The following is a 25,145-nucleotide window of genomic DNA, read 5'->3' as shown; positions in this document are numbered from 1 at the left end:
AAATAAGTGTGACTTTTCATGGAAAACACGAAATTGTTTGGGTGATCCCAAACTTTTGAACGGTAGTGTATATATACACACACATACATACACACACACACACACACACACACACACACATATATATATATATATATATATATATATATATATATATAAAATATTAAAATGCTGAATTCACATGTTGAAATCAACAGCTTCAGCTATGTGCCTTTGTTGAGGAGAGTCAAGTTCAACTTCCTTCTACCTCGGTGTCAAAATAGGTTAATAATAAAAATTTGCTGCAGCTGTTAAATTTGTTCGAAGCTGCCGATAAATGCAGGCTTAGGTTCTCATAAATCAAAGGTCAGGATTTAGCAATGCTGAACCTTGATGTAAAAACTGCACAGAGAACTTTAAACTTGAGAGTTTTCTGTTGCGTACCGATGTTCCACTTTTGCATAGTTGCCACTGATCAGCCAAAAACCTATTACTCAAAACAGAATTCAAATCATACTCTCCAAACTGTGGCTGTGACAGCTGGAAGGAACTGAAAAATAGTTCCACCACAAATTGGCTGACTGCTTTCATCTTCAATGCTGTTCAATGAGCACCATAGTCTTTAACTTTAGTCTTTCAGCTAGACACATAATGGGGCACGAAGATCTAAGTAGCTGCCAAGGTTGCAAGCTTGCAGCCATGGAAAACATTTAAGATATGTTGAAGTTATAATCCTAAACATTGTTGACATCATAAATTGTAATCTTGAATGTCTTGTTTCTATTCCTTGCCAGAGACTTTGACCAAATCCATCTAGATACAACAAAATAAGATGGCAAGATGGCAAAGTATTGAGGATGACACAGGAGCAAAACAAATAGTTAAATATGATTAAATCATTTGAAAAAGGTTGAGGAAAAGCTTCAAAAAGAGGGCCACAGAATGGCTTGATTGAACTTACCCCATGGCAAATACTTCAAATTTGAGGCTATTTAAATGTCTTACAAGATAGATTCATTTGAAGCCATGCGTTTACCTAGTTCTGGGTCCAACCAAATGTATTCTTTCCAGTGGAACGGCAGCCATGTTAGCTTCACAATCCTGCTCCACGATTGTTGTTAAGTAACTGATTCTGTGTCACCTTTTTTTTTTCTTTGAGAAAGTTGGTATTATGCCATGATGATTTCATAGACTGTATTTTGTTACAAATTCCAACAAAGTCTTTTTTATCAGTGGTTCCTTTTCCAAACCAAACTGGCCAATGATAACCAATCAAACTCTTCTCAAGAGTTTCATTGAGAGCCAACCCAATCAATCTGACAATACAGGCAGATCGATCAGGTCTGTTAAAAAAAAAAAAAAGATGACTGTCTGGTAAAAACATAAATAATATCAAGAAATGATTTGGGAAAGTGATGATTACAAGAATCCCAATCAGCATAAATGAATGTGAATTCTATGTCACATTCCTGTTTCGTTGAGGTGGTGGGTCGTGAACAATTCTTTGCCAGTGAAATCAAAGTACAATGGCAGCACTTCATAGTAAATTAATAGTCCTCCAACCCCCACTGACTAGAGGGGTGAGGGTTTTTCCTCACATACTTTTTCAGCCCAGGATTCAAATGGGGTAAAATACACACATTACAATCAATACACGCTATCACCCTTTGTAGTGTGCTCTCAATAACAAGCCCCAACCAATTTTGGGTCTTCAAACCTAGTTTTAAAAGACTGGGGTTAGAAAAGTGCCGCTTCTTGATAAAGTGATGTAGCGGTGGTTGAGGAGTGGCAATGGTTGAGGAGGAGGGTATCTTTTGCCTTTATTTGAGGTCATGTTGTCACAGCCATTTTCTGTCACTCCCAGCACAGGAAGTAAAATGTGGTGTAGGTCATTGGTAATTAGGTTTACAGATGGATATACTCTATGGCCAGAGTTGGGTGTACACGCCGCACCCACCCAAGAGTATAGGACTCCACTTTGAGATGCTTCCACTGATGGATAGAAAGACATAGGGGGTGGACACTTTGCGCTGACTGTCACTCACAGACTGCTGTCCTGATTGGACGGCTCAGGGGCCAGCTTCCTGTGTCGGGGAGAGGTGGAGCAGGCCAGTTTGGTAGGGGAAGGGGAGGCTGTGGCCGATGAATCGCTACCACCTCCCTCGGATCCAGCGGAGGAGGAGGGAAGGGAGGAGAGGTGAGGGATCGGGGGAGCCTTTTTCCTCCCCAAAAACAAGCTTCCCTCTAGCACTCCCTTCTTTTTCAACCCTCCCTCCTTCAACGCCTCTCCCCCAAAGCCCACCCCTTCTCCCTCATCTGGCTGCAGCTGCACCTTTCGCCGTGTGTCACCTCCAACATTTGGGCTGTCGGGTGGTTGTCGAGATGATTCCAAAATGCCTTCTGTCATCGCCGCAGAAACACCAGCAGCAACTGTAGCTGTGTTGGAGCAAGTGCTGGGGGCTCGGCTGGCCCAGAGCTCCATTGCTGAGGCCCTCCTATCTCGATCCTCAGGCCCGAAGTCACACAGCGAGCGACGGGCATCGAAGACAGGGCAAGGGCCCTGGGTAGGGGTCTGAGCTGGGCTCTCCAATACTCCTCGATTTAGACTGAAGTTTTGAAAGTCCCTGTAGAAAGACAGATAAACAGATCTGAATAAGTAAGACTGACAAATAGAAATATCTGAACAGTTAGTCAGATTATTTTACCTGTAGCTGTGGAAAGACTCTGTCCGTCGTGCTCGGGCCAGCAGCGGACTCTCTCTGTAGGGCCGCAGAGCTCCATATGTAGCCTGACTCTCTGGGATGGGCTCCTGGCCTTGTAACTGGAGACTGAGTTTGAAGGAAGAAGAAAATTTGTTGATATTTTGTTTGTCAGTGTACATTTGTTTTTTTAATGGAAAGAACCTGACACACAGCCTCTCAAATTTTTTGAAAATGCAGTCAGTTTTCTTTTGTGTTTGAAAGCAAAACTCTAAAGTGACAGAAAGAAACCAGAGTATATTAATGAATAGGAGGAATCCAATGGAAAATACTAAATACCTACCTAATTATAACCGTTAAAGGTAATTTGTGATAATTACATTTAGACTTTTGGATTGTAAAGCCTTTTAATATTGTTGTCTAGAATAGCACTATCACAGCTATGCTTGTGTGCGTCTGTTGGTCTCTATAATGTTGTTGTTTGTCCTATTGTCTACTATCTACTTTCCGACCTGGAGCAGGACTCTCGGAGCCGTGTGTGATGCAGCATAGAGGGGGCGGGGCTAATGTTTGGCGTGGCACAGCGGGAGGTGCTTAGGTCACACTGGTCCAATAGCTGCAGCAGTTCCTCTTCTGTAGGCCCACCCACATCTGTTGAGCAAACAGAAAAGATTGTTGAAAAATAAGTGATATATTTTGATTAAAAAAAAAACAATAATTGCATGTGGCATACCACATTGCCTAAATAGAATGAATACTTTTAATAGACAGTTCGGCATGCTTCAATTTCAGACATGGCCAAGTGCAATAAAGAAAAAAAAATCAAATTTTTTTTAATAGTGATGAAAGTTCAGATATGTGCCAGAGTTGACCCTTTTTAGTAAATGTGGAAATATGCAGTTTCCTAACATACTGCAGTTTCCTAACATACTGGTTTCCATATTCTTCACTCCAGTGAACATATACGTACACACACTATATGGTACTCTCTGTCTCTTCTCCCAATCACTCTGTCCCTCACCTTATTTCTTCCTTTATTTCTCCCTTACTCACCCTCTTTCTTCCTCTCTTCCCCCTTATTGGCAGTGTCCATAGCAGTGGTCAGGTCCCATATCTGGATGCTGCCATTGCCATGTCCGGTGAACAGATAACGTCGGGGTCGTGACCCCATCCGACTTGAGCCTTCGCATTCTCGTACCATAAAGCAGGAAATGGTGGTCCCGTCTACTGACTGCACCTCACAGATCCTAACACACACACATACACGCACGCACACACGCACACACACGCACACACAACACGAGCATATGGACATTTTAGTAAAGTGCACATGTAAGTGAAAGGAGGGCAGTAGAGCCTAATGATGATTCAGTTTTTCAGTGGAAGAAATGGTGTTTTCCTGAGAAAAAAACAGAATCAAAGAAAGAGGTGAGGATCGGCAGTGACAAATTGAGATAAAAAAGACCCTCTAACGTTTTCTAGTCAGAGAGATAGAGTTTTTTGGTAATGGGGATAGAGAGAGACAAAGGCAGAGAAAAAGAAAGAGCTGGCCACACAAGAGGAAGGCATATGGAAAGAAAGAGAAAAAGACAGACACAGGACAGAAGAGAAATAGTGAGAGACAGAGAAAGGGAGAGAAACAGACCTCTTTCCGGTGGAGGAGAGCCTGACAAACAGTTTGTTGGTGATGGGGATGACCTTCTGAATGAAAACCTGCTGATCATCTCTCTCTCCAAATGGCCCTGAGAAAAGAAAATGCAACAGTCAATCATTCCTCTAAACATATAACTTTTGGTCTGTTTATTATCCCTTCCACCGCCATTGCTCAGTCTCTCTCTCGGGTGCCTCCCCCCTTATCATCCCTCCATCCAACCCTTCTTATGTCTCACCAATGTCATTTCCAGAGCAGTAGCTGCCATGGCTCTCTGTCTCCTCCAGCGACAGTATCTTGAAGGAAGCTAAAGGGGTGGAGCCAGGCTGGGTGGAGATCATCCCCCTGAAGCGAGTCACCGTCCATGTCCGAACATGGTTGTTGTCTGCACACACTGGTATGCATAAGGATGCAAACATTTGTTAATACATGCAGACAAAAAGAAATAAGGACAAATTGATACAAGAGATAGTTTGACTAGCAATGATTCATAGATTGACAGACTGATTGATAGATAGACGATTTTATTCGCTGTTCGTATTGCAACAAATGTTCATCTATAGCTGCTAATTTATTGCATTGGAGCTGTGTACATTGCTTTCTCAAACCCAGTTTGACCTACTGCCACTCTGTCAGATTCATTGCCCAAGTCTCACTTCATCTTTACCTGACACCAGATGTTTCTCAGACAACATTATCTTCGTGACAGGGCTCCTGTGGACGGTGAATGTCTGAAAGAGTTGAGGGCCTGATCCCACTGTCTCTGGGTGTTGAACTATCACTCTCACAGCACCACTGCTTGTTCCATAGGCTATCTCTATCCAGTTCCCGCTCACACCTTAAAGAATGAATGAAGAAAGTGTGAACAATAAAGACAGACAGACAGAAAGAAACTAGGCAAATATACATTGCTAAGTCTAAAACTATAACCGTCTCTATATTTGCTGCTAGCCCATTAGCGCTGAGGGATAAGGAAAGCATAGTGTAACAAAATTGAAATGCTATGAAGGGAAGAGGATAGAAAGTAAGGAGTATGCAGAGGAGGGATATTTTTTCAGGTTTTGTCAGATCTCAGCATAATGGAGGAAGTGAAACGAATGAAAGAGCGAGATAAAATTGTGTCGTAGTACTTACATGTTCAGATTCATTTAAAATTTGTATTGCACTTTTGTAAATTTGTGTGTGTGAGTATATACACACACAAATTTACAGAGCGCACAAAACAATGATAACATTGTGATATTACTCACATTTGTGTGTGTGTGTGTGTATGTATGTATGTATGTATGTATGTGTGGGTGTGGGTGTGGGTGTGTGTGTGTGTGTATACATATATATATATATATATGTATTATGTATGTATGTATGTATGTATGTATGTACGTACGTACGTACGTGTATGTATCGCGCGTGCATGTGTGTGTGCGTGCACATGTGCCTACTGACTGGTTTTAGGTGTGAGGTAGACAGACAGTGCAGTAATTGCATCATTTGAAGGGTCGTGATAGAGTTCTGTCACCAGCAGATCGTTATCCTTCATCCTCAGCGGAAACTTCTGCATGTCTGAAAACCAAAGAACATCGGTTAAGACATCATTGTGATGTGAGAGGGTAGTTGCCAGAGAAAACCCAATATGAACACCAGAGAACTTTAAAACTACACAAAGGAGGACTGCGATCAAACCCAAGACCCACATCCCGTGAGACAGTAGTAGTTCAGACATATCTGCGCAGTATCAAAGCTGAAGAAAAAAATTGCAAACTAGTATTCCACTTTAGAACTAGACTATTTGTTAATGAGTGAGAATTGGGTCAGATGAGAGATTACATGTCTTATAAGATTAGTGGCTTACTAAACTGGCTGGAAGTTTGGGAATTTTATGTAATAAGTACTGCTAATCATAAATCAGTATCAAAAATTACAAAATCATATATTTTGGTTACAGGGTAGGTGATGTGTTGTCATATGCCTTTGAAGTGAGTGACCTTTGAGTGAGTGTGAGTGTGTGTGTGTGTGTGTGTAAATGATAATAATAATAATAATAACTTTATTTATATAGCACTTTTCTAATGTTACAAGGTTCTTTACAAAGAAATCAAACCAGACAAGGCAAAAATAAGAGTAAGACCAAATAAGTAAGAGTAAAAATAATCAAATATGATGTATTTTATGGGGACGTCTGGGTAGTGTAGCGGTCTATTCCGTTGCCTACCAACACGGGGCTTGGCGGTTCGAATCCCCGTGTTACCTCCGGCTTGGTCGGGTGTCCCTATAGACACAATTGGCCGTGTCTGCGGGTGGGAAGCTGGATGTGGATATGTGTCCTGGTCGCTGCACTAGCGCCTCCTCTGGTCGGTCGGGGCGCCTGTTCAGGAGGGATGGGGAATTGGGGGGAATAGCATGATCCTCCCATGCGCTACGTCCCCCTGGCAAAACTCCTCACTGTCAGGTGAAAAGAAGCAGCTGGCGACTCCACGTGTATCGGAGGAAACATATGGTAGTCTGCAGCCCTCCCCGGATCAGCAGAGGGGATGGAGCAGCGACCGGGACGCCTCGGAAAAGTGGGGTAATTGGACAGATACAATTGGGGAGAAAAAGGGGGAAATTTTTTTTACAAAAAGTATTTTATATTTATAAAAACATAATGCATAAAAAGAAAATTTGGCCAAGTCTTGGTGACAAGTTTATCCATAAAGAGCCTTCATTCATATTGTTAGTGTGTTTGCCCATGAGTGTGTGTGCACTGTCTATACCTACCTATATAGTAGATAGAGCCATTGTTGCAGCCCAGCAGTAGAAAGGAGCCTGCTGTGTCACAACTGGTGATGGGAACCACATCTTGGACCTAACACATAAACCCAAAAACACACAGACACATTAAGAGAAGTGAAATTCAATCACTCTAAGTACACTGCTCAAAAAAATAAAGGGAACACATAAGCAATGCAATGTAGCTCCAAGTCAATCACACTTTTGAGATATCAACCTGTCCAGTTAGGAAGCAACACTGATTTGTGAATCAATTTCACCTGTTGGTAAATTGTCTAATTTCCACCAGGTGGAAATTAGACAATTTGCAAGACAACCCCTATAAAAGGAATGGATTTGCAGGTGGTGGCCACAGACCATTTGCCTGTCCTCATCTTTTCTGGCCGATCTTTGGTTAGTTTTTCATTTTGCTAGTGCCCTCACCACTAGAGGTGGCATGAGGCGGTATCTGCAACCTACAGAAGTTGCTCAGGTAGTGCAGCTCATCCAGGATGGCACATCAATGCGTGCTGTGGCAAGAGGATTTGATGTGTCTCCCAGCACAGTGTCCAGAGCATGGAGGAGGTACCAGGAGACAGGCCAGTACACCAGGAGACGTGGAGGGGGCCGCAGGAGGACAACAACCCCACAGCAGGACCGCTATCTGGTCCTTTGTGCAAGGAGGAACAGGAGGAGCACTGCCGGAGCCCTACAAAACGACCTTCAACAGGCCACTAATGTGCAGGTTTCTGCTCAAATAGTGAGAAACAGAATGCATGAGGATGGTATGAGGGCCCGACGTCCACAATTGGGGCCTGTGCTCACAGCCCAACACCGTGCAGCCCGATTGACCTTTGCCAGAGAACATCTTGGTTGGCAGATTCGCCATTGGCGCCCTGTGCTCTTCACAGATGAGAGCAGGTTCACACTGAACACATGTGACAGACGTGAGAGAGTCTGGAGACACTGTGGAGAACGTTCTGCTGCCTGCAACTTCCTCCAGCATGACCGGTTTGGCGGTGGGTCAGTGATGGTCTGGGGAGGCATATCCTTGGAGGGCCGCACAGACCTCTACGTGCTAGCCAGAGGTACCATGACTGCCATTAGGTACCGGGATGAGATCCTCAGACCCATTGTCAGACCATATGCTGGTGCAGTGGGCCCTGGGTTCCTGCTCATGCATGACAATGCTCGTCCTCATGTGGCCAGAGTGTGTCAGCAGTTCCTGTATGTCGAGGGCATTGATGCTATGGACTGGCCTGCACGTTCCCCAGACCTGAATCCAATCGAGCACCTCTGGGACATCATGTCTCGTACCATCCGCCAACGCGATGTCGCACCACAGACTGTCCAGGAGTTGACCGATGCCCTGATGCAGGTCTGGGAGGAGATCCCTCAGGAGACCATCCGTCGTCTCATCAGGAGCATGCCCAGACGTTGTAGGGAGTGCATACAGGCACGTGGAGGCCACACACACTACTGAGCCTCATTTTGAATCGTCTTGAAGAATTTCCACAGAAGTTGGATCAGCCTATGTTCTCATTTTCCACTTTGATTTTGAGTATGATTCTGAATCCAGACCTTAATGGGCTAATGATTTTGATTTCCATTGATCATTCTTAGGTTATTTTGCTCTAAACACATTCCTCTGTCTAATAAATAAAGATTTTCAGCTGAAATATTTCATTCATCGTGGTCTATATAGTGTGTTTTTAGGTGTTCCCTTTATTTTTTTGAGCAGTGTAGTATATTCTTCTTTCACAGAAAGTTGAATCAGTTCATCTGGACACATTTATTGAGAGAAAACATTTCATCACTCCTCTAAGTGACCACTTCTGTCTCAACTGACTGCAGGTATCCCCACCCTTATAAACAATACAGTTGCATAACGACTGAAAATAATGACCAGTTTCATATGCAAATTACCATGACCATGAACTAGAGTTGCAATGGCCATGTGTACTATTCACAGAGGATGTGAGAATATTTGCAATCACAGCATTGTAAGATGGCGACAGATGTACTCTTAGGCCCCCCCCCCCGGTTCAGGGATGGTCGTTCCTTCTTCACATAGATGGCCTCTTTGACTCCCTGTTCAAACCAGTGTTCCTCCCTATTAAGGATGTGCACATCCTCATCCTTGAAAGATTGGCCACTGGCTTGTAGATGTGTCAAGTCAAGTCAATTTTATTTGTATAACCCATTATCACCAATCACAAATTTGCCTCAGTGTAGACTGCGGAGTCCTGGCCTGATGTATTAGCTCTTCTTTGTTGTGCCACCCTCTTTGCCAGCATCTGTTTAGTTTCCTTGATGTACAAGTCACAGCAATCCTCCCAGCACTGAACAGAGTAAACTATATTGCTGCTCTGTTTGTGCTGGGGGACCCGATCCTTGGGGTGGACCAACTTCTGGCGCAGTGTGTTTTGGGGTTTGAAAGCAACTGAGACGCGTTGTTTAGAAAATACACGTCTCAACTTTTCCGACGCTCCCGCCACACAGCTGTTATCATTCTCCTCTCTTCAATTGGCTGGTGCACTGTTTGGGCATATTCTTGGCTTTGACAAACACCCAGTGAGGATAACCACACTTAACCATGGCCTGTTTAATGTGGGATTTCTCCCCTTCCCTGGCCCCTGTATTGGTGGGGACGTTGTTAGCTCGGTGGTACAGTGTCCTGATGACTCCTAGTTTGTGCTCCAGTTGATGATGAGAGTCAAACCTTAAGTACTGATCAGTATGTGTTAGTTTACGGTAAACATCAAGAATCAAATGTCCCCCCTTTTATATATCTTATAAATCCATATAATTTTGTTATCTTGTTTTAATGTTCTATCCTTCTCTCACTAAGATGTGTGACTGATTTTATGTATTTATTTGGTGATGCTGGTTGTGTGGCTCTAGTCCTGGGCTGTTCCAGTGGCATCTGGACACTGCTTGGCATCCTCCTCATCATATTCTTCTTATATTTTATAATTCCATTATAATTCTGTTATCCTCTTTCAATGTTGTATTGTGTAAATTGTGCACACACAACATCCATTGCATGTTGTCCATCTTGGGAGAGAGAGCCCTCTGTTGCTCTCCCTGAAGTTTCTTCCTATTTTTTCTCCCTTTCGGTTCATTTTTTACATTTTACATTTTATAGGACTTGTTAAGTTTGTTTGATTAGCAATATGCATTTTCCGTTTTGTTTTTCAGGTAATATTTTCACTTTTTCAATTTTGCTATTTAAGTTCAACCATGTCTCTCTGAAGTTTAAATTGTTTAAAAAATAGTACTATAGTTGTTAAAATGTTAATTTTGGTGTCAGTCGTTTCCTAACAGACATACTAACATATGCATTAATATCTCAACTGGGTATTTATCTTGACAGAATATAGGGTTTAAAAACTGGCTGTCATGGTTGTTTTAGGTAGGAGTGAAATCCCGGTCGTTCTAGTGTGAAAGTTTTTTTTTTTTTAGGGAGTTGTTCCTTATCCGATGCAAGGACACGGTGTTGAGTTGCAGTAAAGCCCCCTGAGGCAAATGTGTAATTTGTGATAATGGGCTATACAAATGAAATTGACTTGACTTGACTTGACTTGACCAATTGCAATTTCAGTCTAGGAAGGTTTATCTGTCATTTTTTACATCTTCACAACTTGATATGGTTGTCCATTGTAACTCTAGTTAATGGTCACGATAATTTGCATATGAAACCGATCGTTGGTTTCGGTCATTATGCCGCTGTATTGTTTGTAAAGGGTTGGGGATACCTGCAGTCAGTTGAGACAGAAGAGGTCAATTGGATGAGTGATGAAACGTTTCTCTCAATAAACGTGTCCAGATGAACTGATTCACCTTTCTGTGAGTTCCTTACCTGGATTATTGTGCATGCATAAAAAAAGATATAGTCCTCTTTCTTTTGTTAAACACATTCTCACTTGTGACTTTTTAAAAGTATATACTAACTTCACAGTACACATACTCACACCTCTCTCTCTCTCACACACAAACACACACACACACAACATGTATAGATTTGCCTTCTTACCTGCCAGTGCTGTGTCACTGCATTCCAGACCCCCACCTTCCCAGTATGGCTGGTGGCAACCAGTTGGTTCCCAATAAAGAAAAGATCATCCACTGGTACACCTAGACTGAACACACCTATAGTGGAGTAAGAAGGAGACAAGATTGTAATTAAGAGTGGGAGAGCGCAGGAGTGGAAGCTCATACACAGGTGCGTTGAAATTAGTTGGGCAGATCATTTCCAAACAAACATTTATTATATTTGAGTCAAATTAATAAATCTAATATCAACTGTTTTAATCCAAACCTTTAATAAGCACTACAACAGGACAAGTCATGCCCTCTTCATCTCCCCTCAGATTGCCCCCGTTTCCATCTTCGCCCCCCTTTCCATCAGGGCCTTAGGGCTCTGACACACCAGGCAAATGGTCGGCCAATGTCGGGCTTGGTGAGTGTCTGTGACCCTAGTTTTTGCGGTATGTCCCACACCATCGGCACTAGTCGGACCCGTCGGCAGCTTTTCGGCTGATTCAGCATGTTCAATCGGCGGAGCCCATCGGTGAGAGAGAGATCACTCTGATTGGCTGTTCAGCTTAGCGAATCAGTGCAGAACTCACATGCTAGTTGGCCGTTGGCTGTAATCTTTGCTGTGTGTTCAAGTGCTACTTTTTGGCCCAGACGGCGGGCAACGTGAGGCGATGCAACAGTTGGCCTTCATCGCCGCTAGTCAGTTTGGTGTGTCTGGGCCCTTAAATGTTGAATTTAAGGGCCAGACATTTAAGGGCCAGTACAGACACACACACACACACACACACACACACAAACAAAGACAAATACACGCCCCCATTAATTTACCTATTTCATTGCCACTTCCTCCATCTTGGATGCTCCAGAGAATGATGCTGCTTTCCGAAGCAGCAGCCACCATCTTGTCTTTGTCTCCGTGGGGTCCACCCACCACCTTGGCATTGAGGGCGATGCGTTCAATTGTCCAGTCAAGGTAGGGTGAAGAAAACACCTGCTGCCACCCAGAGGATTCCTTTATCCTGAAGTAGGATCACAGGTAATGCACACATATAATTCACTTATCTCATTACTCAGGAGTTTTGTTTTAAGTTCATTGGGACGGTCAAAGTTTCCAATTCAATAACAAGTTAAAAAAACATTCAAATTGAGGCTATTTGATTTTATTGCTAGTTTTTATATCATAGTATTTATTTTTCTAATTAGGCTTCATGATTTGCTAACCATTAAATAAATAGGTTAAACTTTTTATGTATAGTGTCAGAGATGATAGTTTGTGTAATGAATGTGATAGACTTGACAGGAGTCAATGACTGACTTCTTGTTGGCACTGATAAAGGTCTTGGTTTTGAACTGCTTTAAACAAATCACGCACTGTCAGTTTTACCTGTAGCAGATGACAAAGTGTGCATAAGCCGCTACAATCCAATTATGGTGTCCTGCTATGATCAACACCTTCCTGGGGTCAATTGCAGGCCCTGCACACACACACACACACACACACACACACACACACACACACACACACACATGTTCACACTTATTTAATTTAATGTTTCTTCATTTTCTACAGCAGGCAGTCCAACCTATTTGATTAAAAAAAGAATGCAGGCAAAAAGGAATGTAGAGGGAAGGGGCGATCAGTGCTTTTTAATTAAGAATGACATGTAAAGAAGAAGCCCCACCCGAAACTCCAACTCCCCCAACTTGGTGTATTCTCCTGTCATCCTCAGTAAAGAAAAGGGCTGAAGTAAAACTAGGCTTCCTTGGGCAGAGCTTTTAACTCCCTGTTAGTCAACCCACTAAGAGTATGTGTCAGGTCACGTTAACTCTAATGCACTCACACTGCTATACACATGCATATAACATACCCACTCACTCTGGAACACACATATGCAGTGTTCATGCAAGACAACACACAAATGTGCAAACAAGATCATAGGCACACATTGTTTAAGTACAATGCCCCCATATACATACATGTAAAGACATGGGTTTGCAGGCAGAGGGTGTCCCCCCATATAAACCCACCCCTACATCACACATTACAACCGCTGTCTATTACAGAGGGAGTTTGTGCCTCTTAATCTGCTCGCTCAATTTCACCCTGGGGATGGAGCCTACAAATTTAGGGCACTTATCAAGACAAGGTTTATGGCTCCCATCCACAAACTTGTCCCATCAGCCACTATTTAAGTTCTGATAACTATAGTTAATGTTTCAATAGGTGGACTGAAAACTGCATTTTAAGTCCACCTCTAAGGCAAACGTGTTTAGGCCCAAGAGTGTAGTGAGCCTTATTTTTTGTACTACAAGACTAATTTACTTTTGGTATAACAAACATATTCAAATTTTAATCCTAGTAATCTTTTTTACCATGGCTTGTTATAACTAAGTAGTACCTGGACTCAGTCGTGTGTCAGATTTACCACAACTGTTTCAAATGACCCTTTAGGATTTGTTTCAGTATGCTCACCCAGTCTGTTATTGTCCTCTGTTCCAGGTGGCCCAGGAAGAGAGGGGCGAGCAGATTGACAAGTGTGGAGTAGACCCCCCTCCGCTCCACATGGGCTGGGTCGCTCCTCAGGGGCCGAACCAGTTGCTGCGGAGGCGGAGCTTGACTTGCGGGCTGGGATAGCTGTCCAGTAAGTACAGACATACGTAATTCAAAAGTGAGCTTTAGCTCTGCAATTTCACATTTCATATCACGTTTATAAGCATTTTACAGAGTTTATAGTTTAATCTGAATTTGTGTGCTGATAATTTTTTTTTTTTATTGAAATACAGAGGGGTCAAATCCTGGAGCTATTTTTCTCTGTAAAAAATTATGTTGGAACCACATGTTTATAACTCATCAGTTAATTTGATTTCTGAATTTGCACACAGGACCCTCCTTTAGTGTGTTTTCAAATCTTGTTCATTTGAAGTGTTGAACACTGGCACTTTTCCTCAAACAATTTGCTGTGTTTGGCCATATGTGAATATTAAAATTGAGCATGGTAAAAAACACTTGGACCAGGACCACAGAGAGAACGCTTCCAAATAAACTCTGGAGCGGTTCCTTTGCAGTGAGAATACAATCCAAGTCCAAACCAGTTGAAAGTGATAGGGTATGTCACTACATTATAGCATGCCTGCTCCTGACATCTGGAGACATCATGTCTCAATCTAATGAAATTCAGCTACACAACAATGTTTTGAAGATGCTGTCTTGATTTACGTTGAAATTGCCTGTATACTAAACATTGCTATGTAAACTAGAGGTTCACAGCAAGACAACAATCCGCTGGCACAGTTGGTGTCAATGCTCCATGTCTGCTTGCATTAATCCAAGAAGATGGTCTAATTCCCACCCAACATTTCTGACCAACAAGAGAATAGTTTACTTGCACATGGTGTTTGTTTACAAATTCTGGTTCCCTTACAGCTATTACTGTGTAACAAAATTGAACCCATGGCTACCTACAACAATGTAATTAATTAGCCCCTGATTCGATTCAAAGTAGATAAACTACAGATTTGAAAATGCACCAAGTTTCTCACTGACCCACTAATGAAACCTCAAAAAAAAAAAGTCAAAAGGCAATTATTTAGGTCCCTGTACTTACCCGGGGGTGGAAGGTAACCATGAAAGAGAACACTTCCACATGATGAGCGGTCCAGTTCCTCACACAGCAGCAGACGACGCACTGCATGTGCAAATACACAAACACACACACACACGCAACCACGCACGCGCATGCACACGCACACACACACACACCACAAGTTGATGAATAATACGTTTCATATTAACGCACTTCAAATAAGTCCATTCAGTAAAGAAAATCAAAGTTATACAACTACAATCAGAACTATACCTGATACACTCAAAATAGCATTACAGATACTTTCAAACATATTGTTTACTCAGAGACCCATCTGAGACTGGTAAAAATGCATCTTATTAGTGAGCAACTAGGGTCCCTTCATTTGTATTCATATTTTTACACACAAATAACAGTAGCTGCAGACCGATGAACACATAATTCAAATTTATGTCTGAATATTGGAAAACTGTTCATTCTTTACTAATCTAATATTCATGCTCTATGCATTGTACCATTTCAAAGGGTTTCTAAAATTAGACAATCTTGTTGAGTTTGACAACTATTTTCTAAAATTATTAAAATATTATTTTAAGCAGGTGATATATAATTATCACCTAACATGTCAAAAGTAACTTAACCATCCTTGCCCACAGATGACGCAGGGGGAATTAAAAACATATTTAAATGGGAGGTAAGATTAATGGTCAATGTGCAGCTATAAGATCAGAATTTAAAGGTTTTTAAAGGTTAAAATTCAAGGTTTAAATTGAAAGTTTCAATTGTGGACAAATTGTGTTTAAATTCACATTCACACTTCATAAATGTCAATAATCCCTTTTTAACGGGCAAACTTTCAAAAAAATATCGACACCATTTGAAGTATTATGTCATAACTTATTATTGAAATGTATTGTAACAGATGATCATCCAAGCACAAAAACATACCTTAAACAGAGAAACCACAAGAATACATTAACAATTGACAGAGAGAATAACCGTAAAATGGTTATTTGTTTATCTTATTTTGGATAATTTAGTGTGGTTTGGAAACACTAAACACCAAATCAAATCTATTGACCTGTCTATTAATAGATTTGTAATTGAGAGCCAATGGCCCTTGGTTGTATGAACCATGGTTGCAGACACACAACGAGTGAGCAATTTGTCCTTAAACAACAAAGCAGGTGGTGACAAGGTGAAGTGTATATTTTCTACGCATTTAAAGATTGATATTTAAGGCAATATCTTTCATTGTTTACAACTGTACAATAGGCAAATCACCAAAAAAATGACAGAAGAGTTACATGGTTTTTCCGTTTTTGCCAGTATAGGGCATGTACTATTTTTGCTGATAGCATTTTGTTACTCCATCCCTCTGCCTTAAATTACATCCAGAGACATACCTAAAGGAGTTATCCCATAGAACTCAGCTTCATGACGCAAGATGCTGATGTTCACGCCCCTACAAAAGATAAACAGAGAGCAATAGAGGTGTCAAATTAAATAATCATTATTTGTATTGTCATTACTACTACCTCTACAATGCAATGCAAAACTGCACTCTACACCTGTGCACTAGCAAACTTACTCATAGTTTGCAACACTTTAGGAAATATTTTCTATGAATAAAGTCTGTTCTTTATCAAACAGTAGAAGAGTGCACTCAGTAGAGTGCAGATACCCACCAGGTGTATCTCCCCTTCTCCAGTGCTCAGACATTGCAAGAAACTACCCCTTTCATCACCTACCAGGAGAAGGGAATATACAGAGGCACTGCCGGCGTATCTCCCCTTCTCCAGTGTTGACAAGTTAGCACTCAATTGCGGTATAAAACAGGTTTTTCAAAGGTTTTGAATCACCGCAACCATAAAAAATACTTGATCATACAGTCATAACTGCACTAAACTTGTTGGGCTGACAGGCCCAGTAGTATGCAAGATTAGTAGCGGACAGGTATATACACACGCACACACACACACGGACAGTAAAACCAGTGTTTTTCCTGCCAATATAAGTTTTACGCAGTGCCCAAGTCGACTGAATGGGAAATATTTTTTTCAAAGAAAATTAATATGCAGCACTCGAGCTAAAAAAAAACCTACCTAAAGAAAACGTTTTGCCTGTCAGTCTGTGGATGTGCAGCCTCCTAGGCAGACCCTGGCACAAATGCGACCAAGTCTAATATGAACTTGCACCTTCCTAAAAGAAAAGGGTTGCTATGCGACCATTTTGGTCTAACCTTAACCCTGTCTTTATTTTCATTATATTATAAAGAAAAGGGGGGGACCGGAGGATGTGCTCCAATTATCGGGGCATCACATTGCTCAGCCTCCCTGGGAAAGTCTATTCTAGGGTGCTGGAAAGGAGGCTCTGACCGATTGTCGAACCTTGGATCCAGGAGAAAAAATGCGGATTCCGTCCTGGCCGTGGAACAACGGACCAAACCTTTACCCTTGCGGAAGTGCTGAGGGAGGCATGGGAGTTTGACCAACCCGTCTACATGTGTTTTGTGGACTTGGAGAAGGCTTAAGACCGTGTACCCCAGGGTACTCTATAAGGGGTACTGCGGGAGTATGGGGTACCGGGGTAGTTGCTACAAGCCATCCGGTCCTTGTATAACCAAAGTGAGAGCTGTGTCCGTATTCTTGGCACAAAGTCAAACATGTTTTCGGTGGGTGTCGGACTCCACAAAGGTTGTCCCTTGTTTCTGATTCTGTTTGTGACATTCGTGGACAGGATCTCAAGGTGCAGCCAAGGTGAGGAGTGTGTTCATTTTGGGAACCTCTGCTCTTTGCAGATGATGCGGTTTTGTTGGCTTCATCAGAACGTGACCTCCAGCACGCACTGGGGCGGTTTGCAGCTGAGTGTGAAATGGCCGGGATGAGAGTCTGCACCTCCAAGTCTGAGGCAATGGTTCTCTACTGGAAAATGATGGATTGCTCCCTCAGGTTTGGGGATGAGTTGTTGCCTCAAGTGAAGGACTTCTAAGTATCTTGGGGTCTTGTTCACAAGTGAGGGTAGGATGGAGCAGGAGATTGACAGGCGGGTTGGTGCAGCATCAGCATTAATGCGGACCTTGTACTGGACTGTTGTGGTGAAGAGGGAGCTGAGCCGAAAGGCAAAGCTCTCAATTTACCAGTCAATCTTCGTTCCAACCCTCACCTATGGTCATGAGATTTGGGTAGTGACCGAAAGGGGGAGATCGCGGTTACAAGCAGCTGAAATGAGTTTCCTCCGTAGGGTGTCTGGGCTCAGCCTTAGAGATAGGGTGAGGACTCCGACATCCAGAGGGAGCTCGGAGTAGAGCCGCTGCTCCTTCGCGTCAAAAGGAGCCAGTTGAGGTGGTTCGGGTATCTGATAAGGATGCCTCCTGAGCGCCTTCCTTTGGAGGTTTTCCGGGCACGGACAACTGGGAGGAGACCCCGGGGTAGACCCCAAACTCCTTGGAGGGACTACATGTCCAATCTGACCTGGGAGAGGGACGTCTCCCCAGCATCAACAGCACAACAAATGAGGAGCGGAATATACATGTATAGCGTTTTTTTTTCCCAAAACCGTCAATTGTGTTGTGAGTGCTCAACTAATGAGGAGAGGAATATCAACACGGATACAGGGAAAATTAGAATATTTTTTCCTGTATCCGTGTATATATTTATCTATTTATATACACTACCGTTCAAAAGTTTGGGATCACCCAAACAATTTTGTGTTTTCCATGAAAAGTCACACTTATTCACCACCATATGTTGTGAAATGAATAGAAAATAGAGTCAAGACATTGACAAGGTTAGAAATAATGATTTGTATTTGAAATAAGATTTTTTTACATCAAACTTTGCTTTCGTCAAAGAATCCTCCATTTGCAGCAATTACAGCATTGCAGATCTTTGGCATTCTAGCTGTTAATTTGTTGAGGTAATCTGGAGAAATTGCACCCCACGCTTCCAGAAGCAGCTCCCACAAGTTGGATTGGTTGGATGGGCACTTCTTTGAGCAGATTGAGTTTCTGGAGCATCACATTTGTGGGGTCAATTAAACGCTCAAAATGGCCAGAAAAAGAGAACTTTCATCTGAAACTCGACAGTCTATTCTTGTTCTTAGAAATGAAGGCTATTCCATGCGAGAAATTGCTAAGAAATTGAAGATTTCCTACCCCGGTGTGTACTACTCCCTTCAGAGGACAGCACAAACAGGCTCTAACCAGAGTAGAAAAAGAAGTGGGAGGCCGCGTTGCACAACTGAGCAAGAAGATAAGTACATTAGAGTCTCTAGTTTGAGAAACAGACGCCTCACAGGTCCCCAACTGGCATCTTCATTAAATAGTACCTGTTAGAGCCTGTTTGTGCTGTCCTCTGAAGGGAGTAGTACACACCGGTGTAGGAAATCTTCAATTTCTTAGCAATTTCTCGCATGGAATAGACTTCATTTCTAAGAACAAGAATAGACTGTCGAGTTTCAGATGAAAGTTCTCTTTTTCTGGCCATTTTGAGCGTTTAATTGACCCCACAAATGTGATGCTCCAGAAACTCAATCTGCTCAAAGAAGTGCCCATCCAACCAATCCAACTTGTGGGAGCTGCTTCTGGAAGCGTGGGGTGCAATTTCTCCAGATTACCTCAACAAATTAACAGCTAGAATGCCAAAGGTCTGCAATGCTGTAATTGCTGCAAATGGAGGATTCTTTGACGAAAGCAAAGTTTGATGTAAAAAAAATCTTATTTCAAATACAAATCATTATTTCTAACCTTGTCAATGTCTTGACTCTATTTTCTATTCATTTCACAACATATGGTGGTGAATAAGTGTGACTTTTCATGGAAAACACGAAATTGTTTGGGTGATCCCAAACTTTTGAACGGTAGTGTATATATACAGTTTGTCAAGTCAATTCTCTATGAGACAGTACAAGCCTGTTTCATGCTCACTGGATTTTATATATATATATATATATATATATATATATATATATATATACACACTCACTGGCCACTTTATTAGGTACACCTTCCTAGTACCGGGTTGGACCCCCTTTTGCCTTCAGAACTGCCTTAATCCTTCGTGGCATAGATTCAACAAGGTACTGGAAACATTCCTCAGAGAGTTTGGTCCATATTGACATGATAGCATCACTCCCGGTCCACCACATCCCAAAGGTGCTCTATTGGATTGAGATCTGGTGACTGTGGAGGCCATTTGAGTACAGTGAACTCATTGTCATGTTCAAGAAACCAGTCTGAGATGATTCGAGCTTTATGACATGGCGCGTTATCCTGCTGGAAGTAGCCATCAGAAGATGGGAACACTGTGGTCATAAAGGGATGGACATGGTCAGCAACAATACTCAGGTAGGCTGTGGCATTGACACGATGCTCAATTGGTACTAAGGGGCCCAAAGTGTGCCAAGAAAATATCCCCCACACCATTACACCACCACCACCAGCCTGAACCGTTGATACAAGGCAGGATGGATCCATGCTTTCATGTTGTTGACGCCAAATTCTGACCCTACCATCCGAATGTCGCAGCAGAAATCGAGACTCATCAGACCAGGCAACGTTTTTCCAATCTTCTATTGTCCAATTTTGGTGAGCCTGTGCGAATTGTAGCCTCAGTTTCCTGTTCTTAGCTGACAGGAGTGGCACCCGGTGTGGTCTTCTGCTGCTGTAGCCCATCTGCCTCAAGGTTCGACGTGTTGTGCGTTCAGAGATGCTCTTCTGCATACCTCGGTTGTAATGAGTGGTTATTTGAGTTACCGTTGCCTTTCTATCAGCTCGAACCAGTCTGGCCATTCTCCTCTGACCTCTGGCATCAACAAGGCATTTTCGCCCACAGAACTGCCGCTCACTGGATATTTTCTCTTTTTCGGACCATTCCCTGTAAACCCTAGAGATGGTTGTGCGTGAAAATCCCAGTAGATCAGCAGTTTCTGAAATACTCAGACCAGCCCGTCTGGCACCAACGACCATGCCACGTTCAAAGTCACTTAAATCACCTTTCTTCCCCATTCTGATGCTCGGTTTACTGCTGCATTTTTTTTTTTTTTTTCTTTTCTTTTTTTTACCTATGTCTACAAACTGCAGCAGGTTGACTGTAATGCCTAAGCATTGAGTTGCTGCCATGTGATTGGCTGATTAGAAATTTGCATTAACGAGCAGTTGGACAGGTGTGCCTAATAAAGTGGCCGGTGAGTGTATATATATATGTATATATATGTATATATATATATATATATATATATATCCAGTGAGTCGCTTATATATGGATTATACATATATATATATATGTATAATCCAATGAGTTAAGTAAATTCTTTATGAGACAGCAGACTGTACAGCTTCTTTGTGACAGCTTCACATTCTGCTACTGACTCGCAGTTTCAGCGAGGCAGGCACCTGTTTTTCCCTCTTCTCCAGCAGTGACTGCGATCAGCCAGGTCCGCTAGCTTGTTCTTCTCAACCCACTCACTGATCCATATCTGGAGCTCATTGTGAGTAATTTCCATCTCATACCCATCATTGCTGTCCATAACAATGTGTTTTTTGCACCACTTCAAAAGTAGTGTAACCGGTTATTTTCTTGCCCGGTGCGGGATTCGATACGGGGTGTACTACACCACAAGGCGACATCACTAACCGCTCGGCTAAAAGGTCAGACCCGTTAGCTAGGGACTAACGTGTCTTATTAGTAGTTTACAGTAGCATTAGTTCATTAGCCTAAATGGCTAACCACATTTGTGGGCTAGTTATTGTTACCGTGTGATGCCTGTAGCAAGCAGCGAGGCTAATAAGCTGACTAATATAATAATAATATAATATATACTAATATAATATAATTAATATCATAATTTAATAATAAGCTTACTAATATAAGCATCACTGACTAAACAGGAAAATCTAGAGCATCAGCAAGCAAAAGTAAAAACCGCTGCTTCGATATAAACAGTTTGGCTGAATCTTTGACGATAGACCCGTTTATATCATCACAAATAACATTGTTTTGCTCAGCCCTACTGTGTAGATGTGGCCCTATTTTGACATGAGGAGGCCAATTGCTTCTCAAAGGCTGGTGCTAGTGTTACGAACACACATAAACATCCGTTGTCTGAGGAGAATTTATTGACTAATCCGGCGCATCAACATGGAGCTTCAAACTGACTTAAAAAAAAAAAGTTACTCCTCCCTCAACTGGAACTCCTTTTCTTGAAACGTCACACAACATATCAATGCACTCTGCGCTCTTATAAAATAGTGCCATTACAACACACCTCCCTTTCTTTGAGTCTTTTAAGACATGCACTTAAATCACAGAAGATTGATCACCAAACTTGTAAGCAATTAAACATAGCTAATTCAGTAACAGATTCTGCTTTTATCCAACAAAGGCATTAATGAATATGTTACATTTCACCTTCATTTTTTTACACTCCTGCTTCCACAAGTAACATTTCTGTTCGAACTGCCGTGATTTGAAACAAATGTTTGATGATGATATCGCTTGCTTGTTTTGATTTTTTTTTCTCTTTTGTTTTCTTTTATTATACATTTAAAAAAAAATTTTAACGTTCGAAATAAACAAATATACTATTACTACTATTCTTACCATTTACTATTAATCAGGCCAATATGAACAGATAACCATTTGTCTCTCAAGTGAACTGGCATGAACTCACTGGATTATTTTGCTCCTTATTTGTTGAGCACTTTCCCTACCGTTGAGTGTTTCTTTGAACAAAGTTTTATATATATACGTATATATAGTGTGTATATATATATATATAATCCAGTGAGTCAAGTAAATTCTTTATGAGACAGTACAAGCCTATTTCATTCCATAAGCAATCATCAGCTGTCAATAAATCTACTATACAAAATATATATACAGTGCTGCTTGAAAGTTTGTGAACCCTCCAGACATGGTCACTGTTTTTGTAAGAACATTAAAATAAGCTTATTACACATACATCCAAATCCCAATTTGTAAAGCACACCTTCCAAATAATGGACACACACACAAAAAGAGATATATTTTCATTATTTAATTCAACAAAGGTGGTTTATTTCACAAAAACTGAAAATTTAACATGTGCAAAAGTATGTGAACCCTTGTATTAGTAGCTTGTGGCTCCTCCTTTTGAGGCCATTACTTCAACCAAACGTCTTCTGTAACCACTAACCAGTCTCTCGCATCTGCTTATGGGGATTTTTGCCCATTCCTCCTTGCAGTACTCAGCCAGTTGAGAGAGGTTGGAGGGACATCTGGTATGTACCAACTTCTTCAGGTCTCGCCACAACATTCCAATTGGATTAAGGTCCGGACTTTGACTGGGCCAATCCAGAGTACGAATCCTCTTTCTCTGAAGCCATTCCTTTGTAGTTTTGCTGGAATGCTTTGGGTCATTGTCTTGTTGCATAATCCATTTTCGTCCCAGCTTCAACTCCCTGACTGATGGCAGGAGATTCTGGTCAAGAATTTGTTGATATGCCGGAGAATTCATGGTTCCTTGGATAATATGGAGTCGTCGAGGTCCAGAAGTAGAAAAGCAGCCCCAGACCTTCACATTTCCACCACCATGCTTCACTGTTGGGAGGAGGTTCTTTTCTTCATATGCAGTGTTGGCTTTTCTCCAAACTTGTTGGTTTTGATTATGACCAAATAATTCTATTTTGGACTCGTCTGTCCAGAGAATGGACTTCCAGATGGCCTCTGGTTTGTCCAAGTGCTCTCTGGCAAAGTTGAAACAGGCAGCTTTGTTCTTTTTTGAGGGCAGAGGCTTCCTTCTAGCAACCCTCCCATGAATGTCATGGCGATTCAATTTTCGTCCGATTGTAGACGCATGCACATTTGTCCCAGATGCTACCAGAGAGGTCTGCAACTCTCTAGAGGTGATGTGTGGGTTGGCTTTTACGTGATTTATTATTTTTCTGGTGCTTCTGGGTGATAGTTTTGATGGGCGTCCACTTCTAGGCAGAGTTGCTGTCATGTTGAAGGCCCTTCATTTGTAAATTATTTGTCTTACAGTGGATGGATGGAGCTGGAATCTTTTGGAGATGGTCTTATAGCCCTCCCCAGACTGATGGGCTGTCACTACCCTCTTCTTCATGTCCTCGGATATCTCCTTTGCTCTCGGCATTGTTGATTTGTATGGGACCACAGTGGTTTGGTTGGTTTCCTCTCTCTTTTAATTAGTGCAGGCCAAACCCTTTCCCAAGGATGTCTCATTTCATTGGTCTGCTTAAATGATTAATTAAGCACCCAAATGTGTTTCACCACAGTCTGTTACCTGCTTGACTTAACCAATGCAGCTGGGGGTTCACTTACTTTTGCACGTACACTAATGCCATGTTTCATGTAGTTTTTGGGCTACTTAAACAAGTCCCACTAAACAAGTACATGCAATTGATAAACATATATCTGACATTTCATACATAAAAACTGGTGATGATAAAATAAGAAAATCATGGTAAAACATCTAAACTGCTCAAGGGGTTCACATACTTTCAAGCAGCACTGTATGTACAAATGTATGGGGACACACCTCTTAATCATTTAATTCAGGTGTTTCATTCAGACCCATTGCCACAGTTGTATAAAATCAAGCAGCTAGCCATGCAGGCTGCATTTACAAACATTTGTGAAAGAATGGGTCGTTCTGAAGAGCTCAGTGAATTCAAGTGTGGTACTGTCATAGGATGCCACCTTTGCAGTTCCTGAAATTTCTTCCCTGCTAGATATTCCACGGTCAACTGTAAGTGGTGTTATGAAAAGTGGAAGTGTTTAGGAACAACAGCAACTCAGCCGTGAAGTGGCAGACCACATAAAGTCACACAGCGGGGTCAACGAGTGCTGAGGCGCGTAGTGCGTAAAAGTCCCCAACGCTCTGTTGACTCCATAACTGCAGAGTTCTAAAATTCCTCTGGTATTAACATCAGCACAAAAACTGTGCGCTGGGAGCTTCATGGAATGGGTTTCCATGGCCGAGCAGCTGCATGCAAGCCTTACATCACCAAGCACAGTGCCAAGCATCAGATGGAGTGGTGTAAAGCACGCTGCCACTGGACTCTGGAGCAGTGGAAAAGTGTTCTGCGGAGTGACGAATCACGCTTCTCTGTCTGGCAGTCTGATGGACAATTCTGGGTTTGGTGGATGCCAGGAGAACGTTACCTGCGTGACTGCACTGTGCCAACTGTAAAGTTTGGTGGAGGAGGGATAATGGTGTGGGGTTGTTTTTCAGGGGTTGGGCTAGGCCCCTTAGTTCCAGTGAAGGGAAATTTAAATGCTTCAGCATACTAAGACATTTTGGACAATTCTATGCTTCCAACTTTGTGGAAACAGTTTGGGGAGGGCCCTTTTCTGTTACAGCATGACTGTGCCCCAGTGCACAAAGCAAGGTCCATTAAGACACGGTTGGGTGAGTTTGGTGTGGAAGAACTTGACTGGCCTG

At 42.1% G+C, this 25,145-nt stretch overlaps 1 protein-coding gene across 1 annotated transcript in view; it reads right to left on the bottom strand.

The window, feature by feature from the left end:
• Positions 1–2,020: 2,020 nt before the first annotated feature.
• Positions 2,021–25,145, bottom strand: part of kctd3 (potassium channel tetramerization domain containing 3) — a 35,530-nt gene continuing 12,405 nt past the window's right edge. Inside the window, exons 5-19 of the mRNA XM_056278709.1 lie at positions 16,109–16,167; positions 14,724–14,804; positions 13,592–13,753; positions 12,503–12,593; positions 11,947–12,137; positions 11,114–11,229; positions 7,087–7,174; positions 5,776–5,892; positions 4,997–5,167; positions 4,568–4,723; positions 4,324–4,420; positions 3,732–3,925; positions 3,191–3,329; positions 2,685–2,807; positions 2,021–2,603 (exon numbers count right to left, since the gene is read on the bottom strand). Of these exons, the coding sequence (XP_056134684.1) occupies positions 2,021–2,603; positions 2,685–2,807; positions 3,191–3,329; positions 3,732–3,925; positions 4,324–4,420; positions 4,568–4,723; positions 4,997–5,167; positions 5,776–5,892; positions 7,087–7,174; positions 11,114–11,229; positions 11,947–12,137; positions 12,503–12,593; positions 13,592–13,753; positions 14,724–14,804; positions 16,109–16,167 (2,368 nt within the window). The remainder of the gene's footprint in view (positions 2,604–2,684; positions 2,808–3,190; positions 3,330–3,731; positions 3,926–4,323; positions 4,421–4,567; positions 4,724–4,996; positions 5,168–5,775; positions 5,893–7,086; positions 7,175–11,113; positions 11,230–11,946; positions 12,138–12,502; positions 12,594–13,591; positions 13,754–14,723; positions 14,805–16,108; positions 16,168–25,145) is intronic.

Source organism: Lampris incognitus, chromosome 4, assembly GCF_029633865.1.
Source record: "Lampris incognitus isolate fLamInc1 chromosome 4, fLamInc1.hap2, whole genome shotgun sequence".
In the NCBI taxonomy this organism is placed as follows: Eukaryota; Metazoa; Chordata; class Actinopteri; order Lampriformes; family Lampridae; genus Lampris; species Lampris incognitus.
The sequence above is the reverse complement of the archived record's forward strand: the minus strand, read 5'-3'. Positions and strand labels throughout refer to the sequence as shown.